The 21,261-nt window shown below is 61.2% G+C and overlaps 3 protein-coding genes across 3 annotated transcripts; 2 read left to right on the top strand and 1 right to left on the bottom strand.

Annotated features, from left to right (window-relative positions):
• The first annotated feature begins 1,234 nt into the window (after positions 1-1,234).
• WNK4 (WNK lysine deficient protein kinase 4) lies at positions 1,235-14,538 on the top strand. The gene is made up of 19 exons (XM_059830146.1): positions 1,235-1,681; positions 7,728-7,900; positions 8,440-8,660; positions 8,766-8,923; positions 9,570-9,658; positions 9,736-9,955; positions 10,033-10,357; positions 10,549-10,679; positions 10,751-10,818; positions 10,911-11,052; positions 11,121-11,237; positions 11,313-11,468; positions 11,793-11,850; positions 11,993-12,145; positions 12,323-12,909; positions 13,158-13,254; positions 13,371-13,773; positions 13,991-14,193; positions 14,354-14,538. The coding sequence occupies exons 1-19, from the start codon at positions 1,235-1,237 to the stop codon at positions 14,536-14,538; spliced, it is 3,933 nt and encodes a 1,310-aa protein (XP_059686129.1).
• An 838-nt stretch (positions 14,539-15,376) lies between these two features.
• On the bottom strand, positions 15,377-16,164 carry LOC132319561 (cytochrome c oxidase assembly factor 3 homolog, mitochondrial). The gene is made up of 2 exons (XM_059830593.1): positions 15,957-16,164; positions 15,377-15,868 (listed from the first exon to the last, which is right to left on the bottom strand). The coding sequence occupies exons 1-2, from the start codon at positions 16,156-16,158 to the stop codon at positions 15,756-15,758; spliced, it is 315 nt and encodes a 104-aa protein (XP_059686576.1). The 5' UTR covers positions 16,159-16,164; the 3' UTR covers positions 15,377-15,755.
• Positions 16,165-16,659: 495 nt separating this feature from the next.
• On the top strand, positions 16,660-21,226 carry CNTD1 (cyclin N-terminal domain containing 1). Its single transcript, XM_009815857.2, has 7 exons — positions 16,660-16,831; positions 16,934-17,009; positions 17,248-17,422; positions 17,929-18,091; positions 18,587-18,731; positions 19,136-19,232; positions 19,828-21,226. Exons 1-7 carry the CDS (start codon positions 16,660-16,662, stop codon positions 19,987-19,989), a joined length of 990 nt encoding a protein of 329 aa, XP_009814159.1. The 3' UTR covers positions 19,990-21,226.
• Positions 21,227-21,261: the final 35 nt, after the last annotated feature.

Below are 21,261 nucleotides of genomic sequence, written 5' to 3'. Positions count from 1 at the left end.
TGGAGAGCAGGGCTGGACGAGCGGGGTCGTGTGGAGGGAGCAGAGCCTGCCAGCACACAGGAGATCAGCGCTGTGACACAGCCTAGCCAGGGCTTCTGTAGGAGCCCCGTTTCATTAAACGCTTCTCCCTCCTCTCGCTGGACAGGGGGGTTTGTGGGGCTGCAGCTGCGTGGGACGTGGCCTGCAGCTGTACTGTGGATCCAGCAGTCCCGGATCAGCCAGTGTCACCCTGCATGTGCCAGGTTAGCATTTGAGGAGGACGTGGCTGTGCTCCTGTCTCGACCCTCTCCTTAATGTTTCCGGTATGGCTGAGTAGAAACAATCTGACCTTAGGGAAAAGAAATTAGCGCCAGCCTCAATTGCTTTGTGTTTTGTGTAAACAGCCTCACCGGGTAGAACAACCTCCTCGTTTAACCTGGAGAGACAACAAGCTCTTGTCCGGGCTTTTGGCTGGCGCAGGGCTGACACACGCGTTCGTATCTTCCTATTTGCATGACCCTAATTTCAGGATTTCGGACCGCAGTAAACCTGAAGAGCACCGACTGTCTGGGATGGCGCAGGCAGTGCGGGGGCTGATCCCGCAGCCCGGGGAGCGGGACGGGGCTTCTCCTGGACACGCTGCTCCGGAACCCGAGGAAATGTCTAAACCAGGCGCTTTCCTACGGCTCGACTTAGGCCCCGAAGCCCCCTCGGGGGCGGCGGGCAGGGAAGGGGCCGCCCTGCGGGGAGGGGAGGGCTCGGAGCCCCCGTGTCAGCGCCACGGCAGCGCGGCTTCGGAGCTCCGGGTGGGAGCCGGGCGGTGTCCCCCCGGCCAGGGCCGAGCGGGGAACACAGCGGGGGGGATGCCCACCGTCCCCGCGGGCCAGCCGGGGCGGTGCCGGGGCTGCGGGGCGGCCGTGCGCGGTGCCAGGGTGCGGGGTCTCTCGCCCGCTGCGCGCAGCCCGCCTCTGCTGCCGCAGCGCTGGGCGCGCGTCCCGGTGCCCGTGCCCGGCGCCCGGTGGCGGGGCCGGTGGCCCGGTGGCGGGGCCGGTGGCGCAGCGCAGGCGGGGGGCGGTGGCCGCGCGGGGGCGGGCCCGGGCGGGGCGGGGGAGGTGCCGCCGGGCGGGGCCGCGGCGGGGCCGGCGCCGGGGCCGGTGCCCGGGCCGGGGCTCGGCCGTCGCTCCTGGCTGCGGGGCCGCGGCGGCACCAGGTGCGAAGCTGCGCGGGAGCGGCCGCCCCGGGCCGGGCTGAGCCGATGCTGGCGGCCGAGCCCGCCGCCGCCGGAGTCATGTCGCAGCCCGAGGCGGAGCGGGCGGGCGGCGGTTCTGCTCCGGAGCCGGGGCCGGGGCCGGGGCCGGGGCTCCCCGGGCGGGCCCCGCACCGCAGCCGCGGCCGGCGGCCCTCGGGGCGCGACTCCCGCCGCGCCTCCTCCCGCTTCAACCGGCGGAGCTCGGCCGAGCTGGAGCTGCTGGGCTACCCGGCGCCGGACGGGGGGCGCGGAGGGTCGCCGCCGCCGGGCGCCGCCGGGCGCCGGGAGCCGGAGGAGACGGAGAGCGAGGAGGTGGAGACGCGCGCCGTCGCCACCTCCCCCGACGGCCGGTTCCTCAAGTTCGACATCGAGATCGGCCGCGGCTCCTTCAAGACCGTCTACAAGGGGCTGGACACGGAGACCACCGTGGAGGTGGCCTGGTGCGAGCTGCAGGTACGGCCGCCCGCGGGGCCGCGCTGCCGGGGGCGGGGAGGCGGCCGCCCGCGCTCTGTCCCTGCCCGCGTCCTGCCCGCTCCCGCAGACCCCCGCCCCGGGGAGGGGGCGTCGGCAGGGGCAGTCGGGCCCTTCTCCGTCCAGTTCCTCTGGGGTGGGCAGCCGCCCCCCCCGGCCCTCAGCCCCTCTGCCCGGGCTGCCGTGTGGGACCCGCGGGGCATCTCCCCGGGCTGGAGCCCGTCCCCGAGAGCGCAGGGACCCGAGATCCCCCGTTTCTGCCAGGCACGTCGGCGCCCCTCCGCAGCCGGGCTGCAGCAGCAGAGCGGGGCCGGGCGCCTGCGGCCGGGCTCGGGCTCCCCTCGCCGCCCGGCGCTGTGCCCGTCTCTGCCCGCGCCTCGGCGCTGCGCGGGGCTCCCGGCCCGGGCCCGGGCTCCCAGCTTAACGCTGCTGCTCCCGGGCCTCCTGCCCGTCACGTGCTGTTTTCCATTTGCCTTCCCGCTGCCTGCCGTATGGAGCACACCGGGGCGGCTGCGCTCCCGGTGCCAGTCCCTGCTCCGGGGGTTTACAGGTGGATCCAGGACCAGCTGCCCGCACTGAGCACCCCACTGCATTTTCAGTACCCATCAGCTTGCCGCTTTCCCTTTGGAAGGGCAGCGAGGGCAGGGATGCCCTCTCCTGTGCTGGCCTCCGCATGCGTGCCTGTGCCAGTGCTGGAGCTGGCTCTGAGGGTTGCTGTGATAGCCCTCGGCGTGTTCTGGGGCACGTGTCTACAGCGAGCCTGGGGCTGGGCGTCAGTCAGGAGCAGGGTACGGCGTGACCTTGGTGCGCGCCGGCTGCTTGTCCTTGGCTGAAGTGGTGTCCATGGGCACCTGCGTATGGTTTCTGCGATGCTGCCAGGGGCTCTCTGCTGGGAGCACCTGGACCTGGGGTTTTCCAGGTCTCTGAGCAGCGTTCCCATCTCCTTTCTGCTGCCGCACTCCTCCGTCCCCTTTGCCGCTCTGCAGCCCGGCAGCGGGATACTAACAGAGGGACGCTGAGGGCAGTGGTGAAGGCGTTGGCTCCACAATGCCTTCTCTTGCCCATTGCTTTTGATGGGCCTGATCTCGTCCATGGACGTGCACAGCGAGAGCCATGCTGTGGGGCTCCCTTTTCTCCTTGGAGCCCCTGGGGAGGGGCTTTGGCGAAGTCCAAAGTCTCCGACAGGCTCCTGACCCTGGGGGGTGCTGCTGTGGCTGGAAGGTCCAAGTCCTTGTTTACACGGAAAAACGCGTCTTACGAGTTTGTTGTCGTGTTCCTAAAACCTTGGTGCAGCTGCAGGTGGCTGCCCAGGCTGGGTCCCTGGGGTGGCTGCAGCCCAGTAGTGCAAGAAGAGATCCTGAGATAGCAGTGGGTCATTTCTGGAGGAGCTGACTGTGGCCTCTTAGCGAGGAAGGTGAGGTCTTGGGCCTCCGCCTGCCTTCGTGGGTTGCACAATTACTTCAGCTGGCTGCTGACAGCCGGCTCAGCGTGCGCTCCCTCGCGCGGCCCCACGGCTCCATCCGAACGCCCCTGAGCTCTGTTTGAGTCCCGCGTCCCTTTGGGCAGCGGGGGAAGCGCCAGCCTGCTGCTGGCAGGGAAGGGCTCTCCTTGGCGAGCCCAGGACCTTCTCTGGATGAGTCAGCCATGCCTGGTGCTTCCCGCATAGCTCGCTCCGTGTCCCTCCCTGTGGGTCTTCAGCTCCTCATCGCAGATGTGCCCCAGCTCCCTTGCGCTGGCCGCCGGCACGCGTAGCGGGGCTGGCAGCACGTCTCGCTCCCTACCCTCCTGCTTGTCCCCACAGCCAGGCCAGGCTGCACTGCCCTGTGGGGCCCCTGTCCCCACCCTAGCTGTGTCAGAGTGGCTCCCGTGTGTTCGCTGGGGCTGGATGTGGCTCCCGGTGCCATCCTGCGTGCACACAGCCCTCTGTTTGGCAAAGAGCTGGCCACGGTCTGGCAGCGGTGCAGGCAGGGTGTGCCTGTGGCTGCGCACGGGCAGCTCTGGTGTCTTGCGAGGTGGCTGCTGGGGGGATGAGGCTGCACCCTCCCAGGTGGAGGAAATGGGGTCAGGAAGCAAAAACGCTTCTGTGCCCGGAGTCCAGCAGGCACGTGCTGGCCCCATTGCCTGCCCTGTGAGCCTGCCGTGCCGGCACAGGCTGTGGCCGCGGCAGCCACTCACTTGGCCCACGGGGAGGTTGCGGGGGACGTGTGCGGAGAGACCGAGCTCCTGCCAGGGATGGTCCTGTGAGCATCCCGCGGTGTCTGGGAGACCTGGCAGACCTGGCTCCCCTCTGCCACTTGCCGTCACCCTCACAGGGGAGTGCAGCCCAGCTGTAGCTGAGAGCCCCTCGAGGGCTGGCTGGCGCAGGCAGCCCTGGCCCCGCTCCTGTCCCACGCAGCCCCGGCGCCTGCCCCCTGTCACTCCCTCCCCAGCCCTTTCCCTTCCCCACCTGGTATTCAGCCCCGTCCCACTGACTGCTCTTTAACCAGTGTCTCTTGTCCCCAAATCCACGTCCCACAAGGGGCTGAGAGTACAGAAGCAGACTTTTAAAAGTGTTTTTTTCAGCAATCATGCAAAGAATCAGACACTGTGACACAAATACGGGATTTGGAACCGCAAATAAAAATGGTTGTGGTTCTGCCCTTTTAAAAATAGCTTTGTCCTGTGTTTTTCACAGTTCTCCTTTTATTGCCTTTCAATTCTAAATGAATACCTAACCTCAGCCCTGACCTGTTCTGGTCCAGAGAGCCTCGTCCAGCTGCCGTGATGGCTCCCGATCCCAAATCCCAGCTCTCCGTGCTGTCCTTGCCCTGCCCTTCCCTTCCTGGTGCCTGGCAACCTGGAGGCCATTTTTGCCTGTCCCCTGCCTTCCTGTGGGACCCCTCTGGGGACGTGCCTGTCCCTGTCCCCCTGTGCCACTGCGCCCCAGTCCTGAACGTGGCATCTGTCTTTGCCTTCTGCCCGCATCCCACAGCCCTGCCGTGACCTGTTTGTGCTTTCCAGCTTTAGACTGGGGACTATTTCTGTTGATAGGTGCTGTGGGCAGTGGGGAAGGAGGAAGCAGGGAGGAAACCGGAGGCCCGGAGTGGGATTGAGCTGTAAATACCTGGCCGTGAGTGGTTTTCCTGTGGGTCTCCCTGCAGGCGAGAGCAGCCTGGGCAGCGGGTGCTGCCGTGCCTCCCCCAGCTCCCTTGACCAGGTCAGGCAGGTAACCTCATCCATCTGCCCCAGGGGCTGTGGGGCACCTTTCTTTCCAAATTCCTGCATCTTCCCAAAATCCTGTCCATCACATGTCCAGCTCATCCTTCCTGCACTGTGGTTGGGAATCATGCTGTGACTGGCCCTGGGGCAGCACCCAGGGCTCAGCCCTGCATGGGGCCGGGAGCTCTGCCTGTCCAGGAGACAAACCGAGGAGACGGGGGGGGGGGGGGATGGGGGGGTGGGTGGGTGGGTGGGAGTTTGCTCGACAGGGGCCCTGTGGGCTTGGGAATGCGAGTGTGTGCGTGCTTGTGCACCTGCGAGTGTGTGTATGTGGTCACTGCTTGTCAAGTGGTGCAGGGCAGACCTACGCGGAGGAGCGGTGGGGTGCGGGCACCCACTGCTGCTGTAGTGCCGGCTCCACTGCCAGGGAGCTGGGAGGCTTGGGACTTCTCTGTGGCTGGAGGTGCTGTGGCCATGGCCAGAGAGAGGGTGCTGGGCAGTCTCCAGTGCCTGCTCCGCGCCCCGCCAGAGCATCGCTATGAACGTCCCTCCAGTGCACAAGTGACCCTTTTCCAGGCGCGACTCCCAGCCCTGCACAACGGGGCTTTCACAGGCTGCCACCAGCACTCCCTGCCTGGGGTGTTGCGGAGCCGGGGCCCTGCGAGGGCTGCGGATTCTGCACTGAGCACCGGCACTTCCTCATGCTGGGAAGAGCCTTCTGCCGCTGAGGCAAGAGCTGTCCTCGGCCACTGTGCCTGGCCCTCCCTCCTCCCATGCTGGCCTCAGCTCCCGCCGTTGGCCATGCCGGGCTTCCCAGCAGCCAGCTCCTGGCTCGCAGGATGGAGCTGGATCGCTGCCACCCAGCTCCTCGGCCACATGCTGCCATCCCCAGCGTCCTCCTCTGCCCTGTGCGAGGTGCTGCTAGGAAAGGACACGGTGTCCCTGCGTGCGGGGGGCGTGGGGTGGCAGGACTCTGTTGGCAGCCCTGCCCGCCCTGCCCTCCCTGGTGCCCAGTCCCTGGATGAGCAGCTCCTCTGGCCAGGCTGGGGCCCGACTGGGCTCTGCTCCTCACTGCCGGCACTCAGTGGGGAGAGTGTTGGGACGCCCGTCCACGGGACTGGCTGCCACTTCAGCTGTGCAGAAGGAACAGTGCTGGATGAGCCCAGCAGTGCTGGCACACGCTTGGGGGACGAGCTTGGCTCCCCCAGCCCTTGCTCCAGGCACCCTGGGAGAGGTGGCCTCGTGCCGAGGGTTCTGCCTGGGGTTGGGGGTGTCATGGTGGGGGCCGTGCTGGTACAACCGCTGCAAGCGGGGTCCCCTCTCGCTGAGCTGGGAGAGCCATGGCTGCCCGTGACTTCCTGCCGCTGTTCGTAGCCCATGTTGGCTTCCCCTGTGCCCTTGCAGGTTTGTGGGGTGCAGTGAAGCCTCCAGGCTCCTCGGTGGGGAGTGGGGGGCCAGGGGGTCCGAGGGCGGCTGTGGCACTGGGCAGGGCAGCCGGTGTGCCGCTGGGCCGTGCAGGGGCTTCGGTTGCTGTTTTCCTCCTTGGGTATGAAAGGTCCCATTCATCCCGCTGCAGCAGGGCTCAGGTTCTCATCTGGGCTGAGTCGGGTCCCTGAGCGTGTGTTAAAAGCAGAGGGGATTATGGAGCGGCTCCAGCCTGGCCGTGGGGCCGGCTGTGATGCAATGAAAATATTACAAAAGCTGCCCAGGCTGATGGATGGCGGCCACTGGCCAAGGAGCTGAGCACAGCTCTGGCAGTGCCTGGCGGTGGGGGCACAGAGGCCGCCTGCGGCAGCTCGGGTTTCCTCCGTCCCGCGAGCGTGGGCTGGGGGTCCTGGCTGGGCGTCCTCCAAGCTCTGCAGTGGCCGGACCGTTTGGGGTCCTGGGCTGCGGTGGAGTGATCACAGGGGATGCTGCTCTGCTCCTGCCCAGGGCTTGGCACCCAGCACTCGCAGCTGCCGGGGCTTGTGGCAGGACCCGGCTCCTTCTGGGTCTGGCTGGCCCGCTCCCCCCTTCCTGCACTTCGGGGCTGTGTCCCTCCAGGTCGAGGAGGGGTCTGCGTCCTCCCCGCTGGCTCCCGGCCCCAGCTCCGCACAGTGCCTGTGTCAGCGCTCGGCTTCAGTTTCCATTTTAATTAACTCGAGCAGGAGGAACATGGAAAAACCTGGGCTGGAGCCTCCCCCGCCTGCTTTCCCCAACAAAGGCCTCATTGAGGTTGGCCCGGCACCCTGCCATGCCGGTGCCTGGTGCTGGGAGCCGGTGGTGCCCCGGCGGGGGGCAGGGCTGTCCTGGGGGGCAGAGGGGCCGCGGCCGCTGGGTCTGCACGGGGCACACCGGCAGACAGCGGCCGTTGCAGAGCCCCTGCGTGTCTTGTCAGCTGGGTGGCTGCAGGCTGGGGATCCCCGTCCTGTGGTGGGCAGTGGCTGGGACCTAAGAGCAGTGGGGACGGGCGGCCCTGGCACAGGGCAGTTTTCACAGCAGGGAAGCCCACGGGCTTCTCGGTGCACCACCTGTCATGGGAGACTTTGGCCATCCTTCCCCAAACCAGGGGAGAGCGGCTCCATCCAGAGCAGCGCCACAGAGGGCTGGGGTGCAGGGACCAGCCATGTGGGGTGAGACCATGTCTGGGATGGCCTCAGCCCCATGTGAGCCCCTGTGCTGGGGGACAGCAGGTCTGACCCCAGCTCTGTGCTGGGGCCACGGCAGCCCCTGCTGCCTCGTACATAGGGAGTGGGGACGAGGACGTGAGGGTCTCTTGTAAGCCAGGGTATCCCCCTGTGCTCGCTGGGGACCCTGTGTGCCCCCCTCACCTCTCCACTGGCTCCCGCAGACACGGAAGCTGTCAAAGACGGAGCGGCAGCGGTTCAGCGAGGAGGTGGAGATGCTGAAGGGACTGCAGCATCCCAACATTGTCCGCTTTTATGACTCCTGGAAGTCGTCTGTCAAAGGCCAGATCTGCATCGTGCTGGTCACAGAGCTTATGACGTCCGGCACCCTGAAAACGTGAGCAGGGACCGCCAGGTCAGGGTGTGCAGGGGAGGGGATGGGGTCCCTGTGGCGACGGGGAGGCGAGGAACAGGTCTGCACCCTCTGCTTGGGCACTTGATGTGGCCATTCGGGTGGGGATGGCGGGCTGCGGTGGACTCACGTGGGATTTGGGTGGATGATGGGGCAGGGCTGGGAGCTGGAGGTAGAAGTTGGGGTTCACTGCTGGATGTTTGGAGACCCAGGAGCTTCACTGGCACCATGCTCTGCAGGGACGGTGTGGCCTGGGCACCGCGGTGCCAAGCAGGGCAGCAGCACTGGCTGCTCGCCCCGGCTGGCTCCTGGCACTGGCAGCTCAGGGAGCTTGGCTCCTCCTGGGCTGCCTTTTCTGGGCTGCCTCTGCCGAGCCCTGCCAGGGAGGGGACTGGGAACCCCTGACTCCCAGGTGCTCTTTGCCACTTGCCCTGCATGGGCACCCACGTCCAGACAGGCTCAGCACGGCGGTGGGAGAAGGGTGGGCTGGGGCGTGGGTCTGAGCCCCATGGGTCCCCCGGCAGCTATCTGAAGCGGTTCAAGGAGATGAAGCTGAAGGTGCTGCAGCGCTGGAGCCGGCAGATCCTCAAGGGATTGCATTTCCTGCACACCCGCTCGCCCCCCATCATCCACCGTGACCTCAAGTGCGACAACATCTTCATCACGGGCCCCACTGGCTCGGTCAAGATTGGGGACCTGGGCCTGGCCACGCTGAAGCGAGCCTCCTTTGCCAAGAGCGTCATAGGTGGGGTCCTGGCGCGGCCCCGGCGGGGCAGGGCTTGCGGCTGCCCCGTGGTGGCTGCGGGTGGGTCGGTGCCCCAGGGGTGCTGAGCCCCGCTGCTGCCCCCAGGCACCCCTGAGTTCATGGCACCGGAGATGTACGAGGAGAAGTACGACGAGGCGGTGGACGTCTACGCCTTCGGGATGTGCATGCTGGAGATGGCCACCTCAGAGTATCCCTACTCCGAGTGCCAGAACGCTGCCCAGATCTACCGCAAGGTCACCTCGGTGAGCGGCCCCAGCCCCTGGGCTGGGGGTGATGCTGCTGGCTGGTGCCGTGGGGACGGGAGCTGTGGCAAGGGGGCGGGGGGGGGCCTCACTGGTCCCTAAAAACACATCACCGTGCAAGTTGTGCAAACAGCTAAAAATACTCTGGGCAGTGAGAGGGTGCCGTGCCAGGGCACGGGGCCCGCGGGGGGCAGGGGAGGTCATGGCTTGGCCAAACCCCGTGTCCCTCACCCCGTGCCAGGTGCTGCCAGCACATTAATGGGGTGGAACGGGAGTGGGTCATCTTGGCCAGCCTTGCCGGGGCACCGCGACTGCTCCAGCTGGTCCCAGCCGGCTCCTGCCTGCTGGGGTGGAAACCTGGAGCCCTGGGGCATCCTGGCCCTGCCTGCCTGTGCAGGCACATGTGGACCGGCCACGGGAGCCATAGCCGGGCTGGTGGGGCCCTGGGTTGGGAGCCCTGTCCCCACATGTCCCCACTGCTGGGAGGGGCTGTGCTTAGGAGTGCTGGGGGCTGCAGGGCTATGGCTACCTGGGGAGCGTCCGGTGGCCCTGGGGCCCTGCAGAGCCTGGGTTCAGCCCCGAGTCCTGGAAGTCCAGCGCCGTGGCAGGGTCTGGCACAGGAGGCGCTGACGCCCGTCACCCCCAGGGTCTGAAGCCCAGCAGCTTCTACAAGGTGAAAGTTCCGGAGCTGAAGGAGATCATCGAGGGCTGCATCCGCATGGACAAGAATGAGAGGTGGGGAGGAGCAGGGGGCCTGGGTGGCATACCCCCTCCCTGGCCCCCGGCCCCGTGCTGAGCTGTGCTCCCCGCAGGTATACCATCCAGGACCTGCTGGAGCACTCCTTCTTCCAGGAGGACACAGGGGTGCATGTGGAGCTGGCTGAGGAGGACGACGGTGTCAAGTCTGGGCTCAAGCTCTGGCTGCGCATGGATGACACGAAGAAGCTGCACGGCAAGTACAAGGACAACAACGCCATCGAGTTCCTCTTTGAGCTCTACAAGGACGTGGCGGAGGAGGTGGCCCAGGAGATGGTGGGTGCAGGGACAGAGGGACCCTGGGCGCCGCAGGGTCCCTGTGCCCCCAGTGTGATGAGCCCCCTCCCACGCAGGTGGTCCTGGGCTTTGTCTGCGAGGCCGACTACAAGCTGGTGGCCAAGGCGGTACGGGACCGCGTGGTCGCCATCAAGCGCAAGCGGGAGAAGCTGAAGCGTGCCCAGGACATGCCATCGCCTGCGGAGCCAGAGCAGCCGCCGGGCGTCCTGCGGCTGCTGGAGGACCTCAAGCCCCCACTGCCATCTGGTGCCCCCACGCCCACCCCGGCCACCCCTGGCTCCGGGGACTCCATCTTCAGCAGCGCCTTTCCCCCGGAGCCTGAGGAGCCAGAGGCTGACCAGCACTTCGCCTACCGGCACACCAGCTACTCCTCAGCCACCTGTGCGTAGGCGCTGGGCGAGGGGACATCAGGGCAACCCGGGGCAGGAGGCAGGCGGGCGGCGGTGGGGGGGAATGTCCCTCCCCACCTCCAGCTGTACCATGCACCCAGCCCCAAAGCGGTTTCCTGGGGGTGCAAGCCGGGAAGGGGGGGCTCTGGATCCAGCCGTGCTCACATGAGCGCTCCTCCGCAGCTGACTGTGAGACAGACGGCTACCTGAGCTCCTCTGGCTTCCTGGACTCCCCAGACCCGGCCCATCGCAGCTTTTCAGCAGGGGACCCTGCCAGCCCACCGCCTGCCCGCCCTGTGCGCTGCTTCCCCACGGTGAGCAGGGCCCCGCAGGGCTGGGAGTCAGGGTGGCTGTCGCACCAGCTCACGCTGTCCTCTCCCCACAGAGCATCGCGGTGCAGCTGCCCACTGAGCACCTTCCCCCCGCCAGTGGCTTCTCCTCCCCAGTGGACAGGTGAGGTTGTGGGGGGCCAGGCAGGGGCCGGATAGGGAGCGCAGCAGCTGGGAATGGGTGCGCTGATGCTCCGGTGCTGGGGTTTCCCACAGCTATGCCTCGGACGTGGCGTCCGGCATGAGCGACGGCTGCGAGGGCCTCTCGGCCAGTGAGTGGAGCGCCAAGCTGCCACCCAAGCGGGCCTCAGGGAAGCTGCTGCGGCGCCGAGCCCGCTCCAGGCTGCGCATCACCAACGTGAGTGTTGCGGGCGCCGGGTGGGCAGGCGGGCACTCCCCGGGCTGAGCCAGCCCTGCCGCCCACAGATCTCTGACAAGAACGACCGGGTGGTGGAGTGCCAGCTGCAGACTTACAACAACAAGATGGTGACCTTCAAGTTTGACCTGGATGGGGACAACCCAGAGGAAATTGCAGCCGTCATGGTGAGCACGGGGTGGGGGGGCAAGGGAGAGGGCTGCCTGTCCATGCTGGATGCTGACTGGCCCTTCTGCCCCCAGGTCCACAACGAGTTCATCCTTAAGTCAGAGCAGGATGGCTTCATCCACCGCATCCGGGACATCATCCACCGCGTGGAGACCCTGCTCCGCAAGGATGGGCGTGGCACTGCTGAGCTGCCCGAGAGCCCCGAGGCTGAGCGTGGCGCAGGCAGCCCTGTGAGTGCCCAGCCTGGCCCCACCAGCACTGGGGAAAACACTGACGCTGAGCGCTGCTGGGGGTGCTGCCTGGGCCTGGGAGCCCAGCGGGGAAGGGGCTGGGGTGCAGGGTTCTCCAGCCCTGGGCAGGAGTGGCCCTGTGCCTGTGGCTCTGGGTCACTTGCCCACTCCTGCAATGGGTCATGGTGCCCCCCCCCGCCTGGCGGAGCTGCTGGCTCCTGTCCCTGCACGTGCTGGGGCCAGGGTGGGGGCCAGCGGGGGCTTGACTCAGGCGGTCTGGGGTCTCTGCCCTGGTGCTGGCCTCAGCCACATCCCCCTCAGCAGGCGGACCTGCACCTGCAGGAACTCTCGCGCTCCATCTCCTCCTCCTCCTCGCTCAGCGGTACGTCTCTGCCCCTGTGTGGGCCCTTCCCATCACCCCCCCAGCTCTGTGCAGGGCGGGTGATGGCCCTGGCTGAACCTAGGGTTTCCTGCGGGGCACGTCCTGCCTCGGCTGAGCATCGACTATCACCCCTGTGCCACAGACCTGGGCTGCACCAGTCCCAGCCTCTTGGTCCAGTCCCCTGTCCTGCCGTCGCCGAGCAGCTCCGTGTCAGAGAACGACCTCGCCAGCCCAACGGAGCTGCCGGCAGCCCCAGCCCATGAATTGCGGACGATGCTGCCGGGCTCCTCCGCAGGTACCAGCCCTGGCAGAGTGAGACATGTCTGTTCCTCTGGGGCTGCTGGCTGCAGCCTGTGCAGCCGCTGCACCTTGGCCGGTCCCTCACGGGCATGGGGCTTGGAGCTGCCTGGGCAGGGGGGTGGAGAGGTCTCGTGGGGATCAGGGGCTGCTCCTGACACTCCTCTCTCCACAGGCTCCATGCAGACTTGGCCCCTCATCTCGACAGCTCCCTCCTGGGTGACGGCATCGCCGGTGTTCTCACAGACCTCCCCGAGCACCCCAGGGGGGCCTGTCCCACCAGCCCTGCCCCAAGCCCTCCTGTCTCCGCTGCCACTCCCCACATCCCCTGTCCCCAGCGGGCCTAGCAGCCCCCTGAGCCCCACTGTGACCAGCACGCCCTGGTCCCCCACTGCCCCCCTCCTGTCCTTGGCCAACGTCTTCTCCCTGGCAGTGATGAGCGTGGCTCACACATTGCTGCCCGCCGTCTCCTCCATCGCCAGCTCAGGTGGGCACCTCTACCCCCCACTGCTGCTGCGGCCACAGAGCCTCGTCCTGGGACCTCCACGCTTTGTCTACCCTGACCCTGCCAGCATGGCCAAGCCAGCCCCAGCCTGCGGTGGGACCCTGGAGTCAGCGGGAGCTGATGTCCCCACTGCTGGGGGGCCCATGCCATTCCCTCCCCTGGCACCGGCCCCACCGTGCCCCGCAGGCATTGAGGCTGGGGAGATTATCCTGCCATCGCTGAGCACATCCACGCCAGGGAGCCCAGAAGGCAGCACAGTGAGTATGGGGGTGGCAGGGGCTCCCCAGGGCTGCTTGAGGTGGGGCTTAGTGCTGGGGGGGACCAGGTTGTCACTGCGGATGCCATCCTGGGATGTGACGGGATGCGCTGTGGCATGGGGAGCCCCTGGGATGCAGGGAGGTCTGAGAGGGCGGTGGGTCCCAGAGCATGGGAGCAGCAGCGGAGGTGGGCAGGAGACGTGGAGGGATGTGGGGTGGGGTGGCTGACAGTGCTCGGGTGCCTGCAGGGGCCGCCCGGCTCCCCCAAGCCCAGCCACTCGCTCATCGTCTCGGAGTCGCCAGCTCCCAGTGTGCCCAAGGCCCGGCTCTCGCCCATCAATGAAGGTGAGGTGGGGAAGGGCCAAGGCTGCGCTGTGCAGCCACGTCTGTGCCGGGGCACCACGATGTGCCTGCCAGCCCACGTGCCCTGAACCCCACCAGCTGCCCCCTGTCCCTGGCAGAAGCCAAGCCCCAGATCCTGGGCCGGTTCCAGGTGACACCAACCAAGGACCCAGCAGCAACCTCCCTGGTGCCAGACAGCAGCGAGGGTGAGCAGTGCAGTGCGGAGGTGGCAGTGAGCGGCTCTCCTGTGCCCGTGGCCCCCGACACAGGGGGCACCTCAAGCAGCAACTCGGACTCGATGCTGGAGATGGCAGAGCAGGACCCTGAGGCCGAGGAGGGCACAGTGGCACCAGCGGAAAGCGACCGGGAGGGCCCTGGGGAGGAGGGCACAGAGAGCGCACCGCAGGCAGTGCTGAGCCAGGTATGGCTGAGCTACTCCCGCAGCTTGTCCTACCTGAGCAGTGATGACACCGAGAGCGAGGACGAGGAGATCTGGGAGGAGCTGCAAAACCTGCGCCAGAAGTGAGCAGTCCCGTTGCAAGCTGACCGGGGGGCCCTACGGCTTGAGGGGGAGCAGGGTGGTGGGCTGCACCCAGGAGGCAGCGCAGGGGCTACAGGAGGGGACAGGTCTTCCCACCCACCCCAGGTGGGAGGATGATGCCCCCTCCCTGGAGGCCCTGGCTGGGCTGCGTGTGGCATGGCACATGGCTCGTCTGCCAAGCCTCCATCTCCTCCCCAGGCACCTGGCTGAGGTGCAGCTGTTGCAGAGTGCCCAGAAAAAAGAGATCGAGGAGCTCTACCTGCGGATGGGGAAGCAGCCACCCCTGGGCATAGTCTCCCCCGCCGCCATGCTCTCCAGCCGCCAGCGACGCCTCTCCAAGGGCAGCTTCAATCCCTCCCGCCGCAACAGCCTGCAGCGCCTGGAGCTGGCACAGCCCCCAGGTGCCAGGCTCTGCTACCCCAGCTCCCTCCTGGGGCCCCTGCGGGCTGGGTGGGGGCTGCGGGACAGTGACCCCTGGGGCCGAGGGGGGTCGGGCCTGCAGGAAGCATAGCTCTGCACCCCCATTGGTGCCCCCTGCTCAGGGCCGGTCTGTCCCAGCAGGCATCATGCGCCGTAACTCGCTGAGCGGCAGCAGCACCGGCTCACAGGAGCAGCGTCTGAGCAAGGGGGTGACCTTCGCCGATGACTTCAGCCGGATGGTAAGAGGCAGGGGGCTGATCCCACTGCCGGCAGCCCCACTGCGCTCCCAGCGGGCCCCAGCTCACTGCTGCTTCTCTCCCCAGTAGCCAGCTGGCCAGGAGAGACTTCATGAACTACCTCAACCAAGTGCCTGCTGCCCCAGGAGCGGGCGAGAGCCCCTGCACCTCCTGGGAGGACAACGCTGGCCCTGGGGGCACCCAGGACCCTTGGGCTGAGCCAGCTGGGTGCCTGCCCTGGGGATCCCAGCCGCCGCCTCCACCTCTGTGCCCCTCAGCTGTGCACCTGCAGCAGGGTACCTCTTGCCTCTGTATCGGAGGGCAGGCCTGTCCCACACTCGTCCTCCCGTGTCGTCCTTCCTTGAGCCCCCCCCAGCCCCTTCCCCACCGTTCCCAGCCCGTTTGCTCAAGCCTGGCCCCAGCTGCAGGACACATGCGAGGCGCCGCCATCCTTCATGGCTTTACTCTGAGCTAAACCTGTACAGGCAGAACTGGGCCCCATAGGCACCCTGCCCCAAGCAGCACCACACCCCCACTGCGTCCCAGTCACAACACATCCCCACCCCTGCCACCACACGGTCCTCCAGCTCTGCCCTGGGGCTGCTCCAGCCTCGCTCCCTGTGTGGGAACACGTGTGGGACCCGAGACCACCGCCCCAGGGCTGCCCTGGTCACTGCCACCCTCATCTCGCTCTGTGCAGCCAAGAACGAGCCGGCTGCGGGGCGGGAAGAAGCTTCCCTTGGCCCCCTAAGGTGATGGAGCTGGTGCACCAGGAATGGCAGCAGGTGCACTTTGTTACAAACTGATGTCTGGAAAGTGTTTTCATAAATACGAATTAAAATACAAATGGGGTCTGTCTATGTCTGTCCAGCGGGACTTGTGGACACCATCCTTGCTGTTGGCTCACGATAAAATGAAGAGCAAAATAGAAAATTCCCCCATCTCAGCAGACACCTGAGTGGGACTCTGGCCACCAGCTGCTTTAATAACAGGTGCTGATGCAGTCTCCAAACAGGGTATTTATTATGGAAAGTGAAGGGCACCTGGGCACCCCTGCCCTTCCCAGGAGCAAGTCCCTGGCAAGGACTCTATTCGCTCTCCAGGAGAAAGGCGGCTGCCTGCAGGGGAGCCCTCCCAGTGCATTTCCCTAGACCGCACTGAGCACCGTGCAGGCCCAGACCCCCACAAGGGCGGCTGCCCTGTGCTCAGGGCCAGGCGACTCCCCTGTGCTTGAGGCCCATCCTGCTCCGCGGGGGCAGCTCACTCACGGGGTTCGCTGGGGCCGGGCTGAGCCAGGCCCTCCCTGCTTAGCTCGCTGCGCTCTCGGCCCGCGCCTGTGCCCGCGCCCGTGCCGCCTCTGCCTCCTGCTCCAGCTCATCCAGGAACCGCTCCTGGGACACCGAGTAGAAGGTGTAGCCGTCTGGGGGGGGGTGTTAAGGAAAACAGCGGGCGCAGCCCAGTCGCGGCGCGTCCCCCCGGTCCGGCCCCGCCCCGCCGCCGGAGGATACAGATGCCAAACGCCACCGCGCCGATGCCGAGGGCCAGCAGCGCGTTGCGGCCGCGGAGCCGCCGCTGCAGAGCGCGCTGGCGCTGGGCGCGCTCCACCTCCGCCATGTGAAGGCGCTGCTCGGGGCTGAGCCCCGGCTCCCGCGCAGGGTCGATGCGCCGCGCGAACGCCGCCTCCCCGCCCGGCTCCCGCGGTGCCGCCATCTTCCCAACCGCCGCGTCCGTACAGCGCGGCGACGCCACATCCGGCAGGGAGGCTGGCCAATCGGAAGGGTGCAGGTGACGCAGGCTCGCTACGCGCTGGGACAGAGGGAGCAGGGCGTCGAGTGGTTGGCTGAGGCCCGGCGCGTGGCGGGCCACGGAGGAGGCGCGCCCTGATTGGCGGGACCGGGCCCCGTGACCAGGAAGGCGCTGAGGTGGGGCCGTGCAGAGCGCCGCCGTCCTCGGCGGGAGCCGAACTTGGGCCTGCACTGAGGGTGGGTGACCGACCGACCGACCGACCGACCGACCGACCAGCACGGGCCTCTTCCTGAAAGTGGTCTCATCACCGAGGGGGTTGCAGCTTCCTGATTGCACTTCCTGGACCCCAAGGCCCAGCATGCCTGTGGCGGGGGCTCTCAGGGCCCTTTCCCACCGGTGGTGATGAAGCACCGTGGTGCCATTGAAATAATTATCGTCCGTAAGGTCTCTAACCTGAACTGCTAAATGGGGTCGCAGGTGCAAGCAGCGTCACGGTGCCGTGACCCAGGCCCCATCTTTGGCAAGATCACTCCTGAGATTATTGAGGATACGCTGATCTGTTTGGCCACGGAAAATGAACAGTACCTGAGCGAACTCTCAGATCAGGCTGGATGCTTCAAAGAGACACAAATAGTGGGTGAGACTCTCTTTCTCAACTACAGCTAACTCCTGAGATGGTTAATAGCTGTATAATTAGTTTCAGTTGACTGAAGTGAATGACTGTTGCGCTTTTTTGCAGAATTTATATTCCTTTTGTCTGAAAAATGGCACTTGGACCAATCAGCAAGGTACCAAGCGGTAGAGTTAGTTGAAAGGTAATAAATATCCTGAATGCTCAGTGCATTTCTCATTTCTCTCACGTGGTTGTGCTGTGCCTGCTCTATACCACTCATTCGAACAATGTATACTTCTTTTTGCATGTCTAGAGCTGTCTCCTTACTCATTTAATTCAAATTAACAGCTATCCGTATATTCTGAGTACATGCAGAATTGTTTTGCTTCCTTTTCCTTAGTAGAAGAGAACTGTTTTCTGAGCAGTTGTGGTTTTTGTAGGTTTATGATCAAGCAAGTAGAACAAATCCGTAAGTCCTCCAGAGACAATGTTAAAAGTCGTGAACAAGGACAAGGCAGCAGCTGGAGCTCTCTGAAAGATCAGATATACGACACGTTTGTCCTGCGACTTGTGTCGTGCATTCAGCTTGCAAGCAAACTTTCCTTACACTATAATGTAAGCCAGCTAAACCTTTTCCTGTAGCATTTTTTTAGCAGTGTAGTAAATTATGTAGTATATTAATCTCTCTTAAAAAATAGATTTCCTTTCTGAAAGGCAATAGTGATAATGAAATGCAAAGGATGTTGAAATGGAGACCTAAACCTCTTCTGTTTAGGGCAGATTAATTGTCGCTCATAAAGTAACAATTTGTCAGGAAATGTTCCCGGTACTGGGGGAAAAACTACAGGCAGCGGGAAAACTCAGCCTATGGTTGTTGAAAATTGTGTGGCTAGAGAGGGTTCACGCCTGTCTGGGGAAGGTTTGTGGAGTAGAGGAAACCTGTGGGAAAGAAGGTCCAAGCTGGATTTCTCATGCCAGCTTAAAAGGCAAGTTAGACAGCTGGGTTAGCAGGCAGCAGTGGCTCATGCTTAAATTCAGTGGGAGGAGAAAAGCAAGAAAGTGCTTTGTTCTTAGCAAGTTCCTTATTGCCTAGAAGATAATGTCTTTTTTTTCCTCTTCAGCTAGTTAACAGTGACACAGCTTTAAAATTTCTGCAGTCCTTAAAATACTCATACACTAAACAGGAATTACTTGAGTCGGAGCTTGCTGTTTTAAAAACTCTGCACTTCCAGATCAATGTGTCAACTCCTTTGGCTTACGTGGAATTGCTTCTAGAGGTTTTAGGTAAGAGTACGAATAGGAGAGACTGGGAAAGAATTTTTTTAAGAGCGTAATAGACCTATTACTGATCTGAACCAAAATGTCTCATATTACAGATTTTTGCCTATTGTGAAGGCACATAAAACTTTTCAGATTGTTCAGGGCTTTACTTTTCAGATGAGAACTTTGTCTTCAGTAGAATCTGATGATTGGACAGCCAGTTGTGACTCAGCCAGTAAAAGATGAAGAGTTTAGAACCCCCAAAACCTAGCGTAAGGCCACGTTTTCTACAATGACTTACCATTTTCTTTGTGCAGGTCTGACAACCTGTATTTCAGAATGAGTGAAATTATACTGAGACTGAGAAAGCCTATGGCATGAGAAGGCCTGTGGCATTCAGAAACAAAGGGCAGTTGTCACCAGAAATGTGCATCCCTTACTTACCGTAACTAACACTCCTTTCTAATTCAGTTTAATGACTCAAAATGTATGGCTGATTATGTATGATCTCTGTGCTAGGACATAACGGCTGCTTGCTTCCTGCAAAACCATTACATCAGATGTGTATGCAACTACTAGACTTCTCCTATCTTACAAGAGATACCATCTACAACACTTTGTTGAAGATTGCCATTGAAAATTCAACACCAAGCAAACTGCAGGTGTAAGTAGCTTACATTACTATTGCTTAAAATAACAAGTTGAAATTAAAACCCTAAACCCCCCTAAGAAATAGTAGCATAATTTGCATTATGCCATTTTTTGGGCATGTTTTTAAAAAAATTAATTTTGGGGGCTTTCAGCATTGTTTATTGATCTTAATATACAAGTTCAAAACAACGTGCTTCACCACATTTGCTTTAGGGGCAAGCTAGGAAAGTGTTTAACTTAATCGTAAAAATCCAGCTTTAGCACTGTCAATTAAATTTAACAATATCAGGCTTTATTTGGACTGAAAGACTGAATAAGCTAACATGTCCATAGGCTGTATAGCGATTACAGAAGCAGGTACTTCTGAACTGTAAAACTAGCATCATTTTACACCAGAAGATGCTTTTACTTCTGCAGAGCAAAGTTTTTGACAGTAAAGGAAGATTTCATGCTCTTGGCTGTTGGAATCATCAGCACAAGCGTGTTCATACTAAACTCTGGGCATTGGAAGCAGGTACAGTCGCTTATAAACACAGCTCTACATGCAAAAAATGTGAAGGCTGTTTATACGTTTAAGCGCAGCAAGAAGACAGGTAGACTTTACTGGGAGTAGTGTGAGGGAGGTGACATCTTTCAGGCTTTTTAGCAGGAAGCATGTGTACTTTTACTTGTAAGAGTGTTACGATGGTATGCGGGCAATTCTGCAGGAAGGCTTGTCCTTGAACTCGCGTGAGCTTATCCTCACGCTTCAGCTTCTTTACAGCCAGGACAAACCCACACAGACACCGTTTCATTGACAGGTGGAGAAGCAATCCCATGTGGACCCCTTTCTGCCCAAACTGTTACTGAATACTACAACAGCCTATTACAGACAGTAGCTTTTTCATTTTACTTCTTTAGTAGAAGCAATTAAATTAAAAAAAAAACCCACCAAGCAAGCAAGCAAGCAAAAAACCCCACTTCAGAGGCTTCAACTTCTGTCAGAGACCCGCTAGTGTACGCCCAGGGAGCACTATTATTCTCGTTAGATTTGGAGGGTTAAGAAGATGTCTGTAAACTAATTTCTCTTGGGCACTTTACGTAAGTGTGTTTTTTGGTTTTTTTTTAAGGTTGTGGAGCATTTAAACTGTATCACTGGCATTACTTCACAAAGTATCTTAGAATTTTCTTATGCAGTACTGAAACACATCGTTGGCAGTACCGCTCCGAAGCAGCACTATAGGAACTGTGGAACAAAAGCTCCAGAGAACAGAATTATGTCTCTTAAATAAAGCTATCTTCTGTGGCCAGGCACTAGCATATCAGTAGCAAACTGTTACGCTGCTGCTAGTAGTCCATCTTCTGTGATACTGCACAGGGCACCCAACACAATTTGGTTTTACTTTTGGTTTTGAACACCAGGTGTTCTGTAACATTTTGTATGTTACGTGTTAATTAGAAAAGCTCATCCTTTCAGGCAATGCACCAGTGCTGTGAAGGGAGGCACACAGGAGCAAAGTAGCATTTAGAAATACCTCTTTCAGCACCAAAAGCTTTATTGTAAGAGCTACATCTTCTAAGTTATGAATATGTTTCCTTTGAATAAAGAGAAAACTCTTAAGAAGAGTCATGTTTTGAAAAGGCATTAATGTGCATGGTATTCTGCTTGGTAATCTGTATTGCTAGAAGCAGCTCACATGCCCAGTCATTACAAGCAGGGCTGTACTTTATTCTTCCGCTTGCTGCTTTTTAAAAAATCAGGTATTGTCTCAGGCGGCCTGCTGCAGCCAGGCTGCTTATTACTGTGTTCCCTCTGCCAGTGCTCAGAGCCTGCTTGCTCTTACCCTAAGAAAGCCAGCTAGTTGACCAGTGTTGTGAAAAGGACAGAATCCCACCAGTTTTGAAAGCGATGCAATTGTCACAACAGCAGGTGCCTATTCAGCATGTCCATGTAAGTGCCAGGGGCTGTTTGTGCTGTGCCTGGCATATGCTAGATGAAAGCACTCTTTGTGTAGAATAGTGTTTTATTATTTACTCAGTGCAACTCTGTGCAGGAACAGGCTGCAGGAAGTATTACAAATAGTTAATATCGCCATAGCTAACAGTATTTTAAACAGTATCAAACCTTGTGTTCAGTGGCACAAAGAAGTGCTGATATGACTTAGAAAATATTTTACTTGAAACTGTAGTTACTCTCTAATGCCAAGCAGAGCTTCCGTGAGTTCTTCCGTGTTATTCCCTGCGTTTGTAACATTTCGCTTTTCTAACCTGTGTGTTAAGCTGTAACAGAGTAGTATCAAACTCACTGGTGTTTTGAAGTTCGATAGTAATTTATACACATATCTATAAACCCCAAAAGTACCAGTTTAGCATCTATTTAATAGCTGATTTTTTTTATTCTGTTCAGCTCAATGATATAACTTTACATATTGCTTTTCTATATACTACTTTGTAATAATGGTATTTTAAATAAAGTGTCTTGTAGATTTTTGGGATTTTTGGTATTGTAAACATTTTGTACTGGTTAATATTAAGAGACATCTTAATTTGACTTTCTCCAACGA

Source organism: Gavia stellata, chromosome 28 (genome assembly GCF_030936135.1).
Source record: "Gavia stellata isolate bGavSte3 chromosome 28, bGavSte3.hap2, whole genome shotgun sequence".
NCBI classification, from domain to species: domain Eukaryota; kingdom Metazoa; phylum Chordata; class Aves; order Gaviiformes; family Gaviidae; genus Gavia; species Gavia stellata.
Note: the sequence above shows the minus strand (reverse complement) of the source record. Positions and strands in the feature narration are given on the sequence as shown.

Bases quoted from the DNA above. Each gene is read 5' to 3' on its own strand.
- LOC132319561 (XM_059830593.1), bottom strand. From the start codon at position 16,158: ATGGCGGCACCGCGGGAGCCGGGCGGGGAGGCGGCGTTCGCGCGGCGC. The intron at 15,869-15,956 runs GTATCCTCCGGC...ACCCCCCCCCAG, and splicing joins CGCGGTGGCGTTTGGCATCT to ACGGCTACACCTTCTACTCG.
- CNTD1 (XM_009815857.2), top strand. From the start codon at position 16,660: ATGGGGTCGCAGGTGCAAGCAGCGTCACGGTGCCGTGACCCAGGCCCC. The intron at 18,732-19,135 runs GTAAGTAGCTTA...TTACTTCTGCAG, and splicing joins ACACCAAGCAAACTGCAGGT to AGCAAAGTTTTTGACAGTAA. The intron at 19,233-19,827 runs GTACAGTCGCTT...TTTTTTTTTAAG, and splicing joins ACTCTGGGCATTGGAAGCAG to GTTGTGGAGCATTTAAACTG.
- WNK4 (XM_059830146.1), top strand. From the start codon at position 1,235: ATGCTGGCGGCCGAGCCCGCCGCCGCCGGAGTCATGTCGCAGCCCGAG. The intron at 9,659-9,735 runs GTGGGGAGGAGC...TGCTCCCCGCAG, and splicing joins CGCATGGACAAGAATGAGAG to GTATACCATCCAGGACCTGC. The intron at 10,819-10,910 runs GTGAGGTTGTGG...GGTTTCCCACAG, and splicing joins TTCTCCTCCCCAGTGGACAG to CTATGCCTCGGACGTGGCGT.